This window comes from Callospermophilus lateralis, chromosome 1 (assembly GCF_048772815.1).
Source record: "Callospermophilus lateralis isolate mCalLat2 chromosome 1, mCalLat2.hap1, whole genome shotgun sequence".
NCBI classification, from domain to species: domain Eukaryota; kingdom Metazoa; phylum Chordata; class Mammalia; order Rodentia; family Sciuridae; genus Callospermophilus; species Callospermophilus lateralis.
This window is the reverse complement of record NC_135305.1, coordinates 221490324-221495812: the sequence shown is the minus strand read 5'-3', so window position 1 is coordinate 221495812 and position 5489 is coordinate 221490324. Positions and strand designations below refer to the sequence as shown.

Here is a 5489-nt window from a genome sequence, read left to right as displayed (position 1 = left end):
GCAGGGCCTCAGTTTCCCGCCGGCTGCCCCAAAGGCCTGAGACTCAGAGAGGGAAGCTGTGGGCCCTGGGCAAGGAGGAGGAGGGGCTTCGAGGCCCGGGCCGGGTCCCTGAGGCTGCCTGCCTTGGTGTGCATACGTGTGTGCAGGCGCACCCGCACCCTCCCCGGCCACAGGCACCCAGCCTCCCACCGCAGGTCTCTGGTGCCACCCACCCGGGAACTGGAAACTAAACAGAGCTGCCCGCAGGCCCAGGCTGGGGCTCTCAGAGCGCCCGCCACGCGCACACGCACACTCAGGCAGCAGCGACCAGACCACCGCCACCCAGGGATGCAGACAGGATCACACACGGATCACATTTCCCCCGGAAGACTCCGCTCAGGGAGGCACACCTCCAGGTCAGCCTCTCCACGACGGCACTCGGGGTCACACAAAGGCCCTCCACACCCCTAGCCCCTTGATCCCACCCAGGTGCACAGCCTTGCCCCAGTGACGTCACACACAGAGCAGGGGACCCTCCTGGTACACCCAGAGACACTCCCAGGCCTGCCCATTCAGTCCCCTGCCCAGAAGACCACCGTGGCGCACAGAATCACCCACAGTCACATGGTCGGGACACGTACACTGACATCATACTGAGTCAGGGTCACAGCCAGGTGCACCGTCAACGCCTGACAGAATGGAGATCTGGGACCTGACCCCTGTGCTGGCACCCCAGCCCCGCCCGGCCCTCCACCCCTCTGCCCCGTGGCCTCCTCACCCTGCCAGAGCCCCCCCAGGAAGCCCCCGCCCTGGGCTAGACTTGGGGCCATGGAGAGGTTGAGAGCAGCTTCTCCCACCCCCACATCTGGGGCTGGAGCCGTCCTGGGACTGCAGGGCGATTAGAGTACTTCTGGCCTAGGGACAGTCTCTCCACCCCTAGATGTGACAACCAAAAATATCTCTGGACATTGACAAGTGTCACCTAGTGGGGACAGAACCATCCTAGACTGAGCCGCTATTCTAGAACAAGGAGGGGACGCGTCTGCTTTCTTGAAGCATCACTATCTGGAAATGGTGACAAGATCTGAATACCCCACAGGCAGTAATGTCACAAGCCCGCGGGCCAGTCACCAGAGGACAGGACCCCCAGGGAGCCCGGTCCCCAGGGGCCAAGTTCTTCTCTTTTTTTTTTTGGAGGGTAAGGTCCTGGGCAGCCCAGGTCACCACCAGGCCGGGCTGCCAGCAGGGGCAAGCAAAGTCCCCAGTAGGGGAGGCCCCTGGAGCCCAGGCCAGGCCAAGCAGAGAGGTCCAGCAGGCCTGGTTCCAGGTAGGAGGCCTCCAGAGACCCAGGTCCCAGCTGGCGCCCGGGCAGGAGGCCCAGCTGGCCAGTCAGGTGAACCAAGAGGCGATGCTGGGCACCGTCTGGTACCTGGAGTCCTGCTGCAGCCGCCAGCAGGCTTTGCAGAAAGACAGCGCCCAGCTGCCCAACACGGGCCGCAGGGTCTCCCGCCAGCGGAAGTAGCTCAGGTAGCGCGTGTGGTCGCGGTCCAGCTCGCGCAGGTGCTGCGCCAGGGCCTGGGGGCCGGGGAAGTCCTCCACGTGGATGAAGGCGTCGGGCGGCAGGAAGCGCTCGTAGTTCTGCCTGCTGGGGCCCAGCACCACGGGCACGGCCCAGGCGCGCAGGGCGTTGTTCCACAGCTTCTCGGTGATGTAGTCGCGGTGCTGCGAGTTCTCGAAGGCCAGGTAGAACTTGTACTGCGCCAGGCGCCCCGCCATGGCCTCGCGGGGCAGCTGCTGGTGCGACCGCCCGAACACGTGCACCGGGAGGTGCGCGCGCAGCTGCCGGTAGTAGCGCACCCTGGCCGAGTCCTCCCTCCAGTTGGACACCACCCAGGCCACCAGCTCGGTCTTGGCCGAGAGGTTGAGGCCCGCGGGCTCGGGCGGGCCCGGCCAGGGCTCGAGCCAGCCGTAGGGCGTGAAGACGTCCGAGTCGCTGCGGTAGGACATGGTGAGGTTGAAGAGCCCGTCCAGGGCCTGCAGCTGGCGACAGTGGCTGGGCGACTCCATGCTGAACCACATCCAGCGCTGCCCGGGCGGCCGCGGGGACGGCGGCAGCTGCGTGCTGGGCGAGTAGCTGACCTCCCGGTGGTGCACGATGACGGCGTCTGCCCGGAGGTACTGGCTGCGGTTCGTGGTCAGCTGGCAGTCGGCCTCACTAGGCCTCAGCTCTGAGCAGCGGGACAGAGCCACAGGGGTGTGGAAAGGCCACGTCCACAGGAGGATCAGGAGGGACCTGCCGGCAGGGGGGCTCAAGGTGGCCAGCCCTGCTGACCTATTGGCAGCGTTGGGGACAGGTCCCCTGCAGGGGACCCCTGCCCTAGGAGGCCCAGTGGGATTGTCCTGTGACACCCGCAGGTAGGAGTAGAAACTCAGAGCCACCAGCAGCTGCAGTAGCAGCCACCAGAGGTAGTGGCGCCAGGGACAGGACAGCTTGGCCTGGTGGAGCACATCCATGGTGGTGAGGCTGCGGGGAAGAGGGGAGACAGAGGCATTGAGGACAGGGACCCTGCGGAGGGGCACACAGGATTGCCAGAGATAACGGTGGTGGTCCCCATGGAGCCTGCCACTGCGCCTGTTTCACAGATGACAAAACTGACCAAATGGCTCTCGGCCAAGAGACAGCGAAGCGAAGCTGGATTCAGACCAGGAGACCTGGCCCCGTGTCCACCTCTTTCTAGCCACAGGGCAAGGGGACTCCGTACTTAGGCAGGGGTCCCAGGGAAGCTCAGGTCCCACCTTGACCCTACTCTTTCCCAGAATTTTCTCCAGTCTGGAGAGAAGAGTGTCCGTTGTAAATGTGTCCAGGTGCTCCTGGAACCCAGGGCGGAGTGAATGAGGTTTGGTAGGTCATGCGAGAGCTCACCAGGAAGAGTCGGGGCAAGGGCACTGCTGGCTGAGGAAATGGCCCAGTGGACCCCGGAGGTGAGAGGGAGCCCAGCAAGCTCCTGGGAAGGTGAGGAAGTGCCCGTCTGAACCTGACGGGTGCTGGGCAGCGCTCTGCACTGAGCCACACGGCCCACTCCAGCTGGATCTCCTGTCCACTGTTCAGCCAGCTCCCGACTCTGCCCTGTGAGGCCAGATGTGGCCCCCAGCCCCTCCCCACGGTGGGAGGAGGAAATTGGGTAGGCGTGGGGCCCCGGGGAGGCGGGCTGAGCAGGCGGGCAGTGCAGGCTCCCAGTCGTGGGGTCCAGGGAAGGAGCTGGCTGGGGGTCAGCCGTAGGTGGGCCTTGTTCTGGAGACGGGCCAGTTGGCGATCGGCGCTACGGGGCCGGAGGGCCAAGGGAGGGCCACGGGGCCCAGAGCATGGGCACAGGATCTGGGGATGAGGTCCTGAGGAGGAGGAGGAAACCCACCTTCGAGGGGTGGGTGGGCGGAGGCTGGGGTGTACAGCTGGGCAGGGATAATGTCCTGGTGCCCCTGTGAACGGCAGAGTGCAGCTGCTGGAGGGACCTGGGCAGGGGCCCTTCTCCTCAAGGAGGGCACCCTGGGCAGTGTCTGGTACCCAGGGCCACTAGGGGACAGTATGACCCAAACCACAACGGGCAGTGAGGACAGCCACGGGCAGATGAACCTCAACACGGGTATATGGTGGCCAGGTGCTCCTGTCCCCTCCAAGTGCCCAGACCCAAGACTCCAATCTCTGAGGCGGAAACCGAGACCCCAGCTTTGCCCCTTTTTGCCCCTAGTGGCCCTGGAGCCGTCCACTTGAAGTCCAGAGCGACACCATGGGCCTTCCCAGTCCGCCAGGCAGAGCCGGGGGATCTAGACCCGCTCTGTCCTCCAGGCCGCCGGCTTCTCCCCTGCCCTGCCCCCGAGCCGGACCAGAGCCAAGGGTGCCCCAGGACTCTCCGCAGGTGGAGACCTCCGCATGCACCGTCCAGCGGGGGGCTGAGGAGCCCCTCGACGCTGTGTCCGAGCAACGTTCAATGTTAAATTTTTAACCCGGCATTCTGTACAACAAAAGCTATTTCAAAATTAAAATGAAAACCAAAATCGGCCCTCAGCATTCGCGATTCACAGGGAGGGAGACTGCGGGTGCCCTGGAGCCCTGAGGGTGTGCAGAACCTGAGCGCCCTCCGCGGCCTCTATGCACATCCAGGGGAAAGCTGAGCCTCGCGAGTGTGTCCTGAGTGTGAGTCGCACGCCGGCTCCCAGACTTAGCGTGATATGCCCAAGCTGGCTTCAAACTCCTAGGCTCAAGCAGTCCTCCTTCCTCAGCCTCCCAAGTACCTGTGTGTCTCTGTGCCTAGAAGAGTATATTATTAAAATTATTTTCACTATGTCTTTTTGATTTTTTTTTTTAAATGGCAGCTGGGTATGTTGATGCATGCCTATAATCTCAGCAACTCAGGAGGCTGAAGGAGGAGGACGTCAAGTTCAAGGTCACCCTCAGCAACTTAGTGGGACTCTCTGCAAACTGGGGATGTAGCTCAGTGGTAGAACACCCTTGGGTTCAATCCCCAGCACCAAAAATATTGTGTTTAAATATGGCTACTAGAAAAATATTAACTGCATGGACTGGGGTTGTAGCCCAGTGGTAGAGCACTTGCCTGGCACATGGGAGATCCTGGTTCGATCCCCGGCACCACATGAAAAAAATAAATAAAAATAAAGATATGGTGTCTATCTTCACTAAAAATATTAACTGCATACATGGCTTCCTGTGTGTTTCTTGGGGCTTTGGTTCATTGCCCTTTAGTTTCTAAGAAATGGAAACCAGCAATAACTGTTCACAACTTGAACTGCACTGCCGTGGGAAACATCTAGATGCCACACACATGCACGGGGCATACAGAAACAGGCTACGAGCCCATGAGGGGGAACTGGTTAAACTAGGGTCCTTCCCTATAAGGAATACTATGCAGCTATGAAAATGATCAACAGCACCACACAGGCATAGACACAGGCACACAATGGAGACAGGGTTTGTGGAGGCTGACCCTCTAAAAGCATGGGAACCTGCTTAAGAAACAGTGACCCAAACTATCAGACCAGGAAGCAGTTTTTGTGGGTGTGGTCATAGAGATTGAACCCAGGGGTGCTCTACGACAGAGCCACATCCCCAGCCCTTTTTATTTGAGACAGGACTTGCTAAGTTGCCCAGGTGGGCCTTGAACTTGCCATTCTCCTGCCTCTGCCTCCAAGTCTCTGGGAGGACAGGTGTGCCCACTGGACCTGGCTGGAAGCAAATCTTCTTTTAGGAACCTAGAACTTAGGCTTCATGCCCTGCATGGTTAAAATTCTCCGCCTGATACAAGAGTTCCCAGACAGGGCGTTGGTCCCCACATATATATTGAACCCAGGACACTCTACCACTGGGTTAAGTCTCTGTCCTTCTTATTTAATATGTTTTATTTTGCTGAGGCTGGCCTCAAACTTGGGACCCTCCTGCCTCCGCCTCCAGAGCTGCTGGGATGACAGGTTTGTGCCATGGAGTCCAAAAACTTTCA

At 60.5% G+C, this 5489-nt stretch overlaps 1 protein-coding gene across 1 annotated transcript; it reads right to left on the bottom strand.

Moving 5' to 3' along the window:
- Positions 1-1368: 1368 nt before the first annotated feature.
- LOC143401563 (4-galactosyl-N-acetylglucosaminide 3-alpha-L-fucosyltransferase FUT5-like) lies at positions 1369-2493 on the bottom strand. The gene has a single exon (XM_076859157.2). It carries the CDS (start codon positions 2491-2493, stop codon positions 1369-1371), a length of 1125 nt encoding a protein of 374 aa, XP_076715272.2.
- Positions 2494-5489: the final 2996 nt, after the last annotated feature.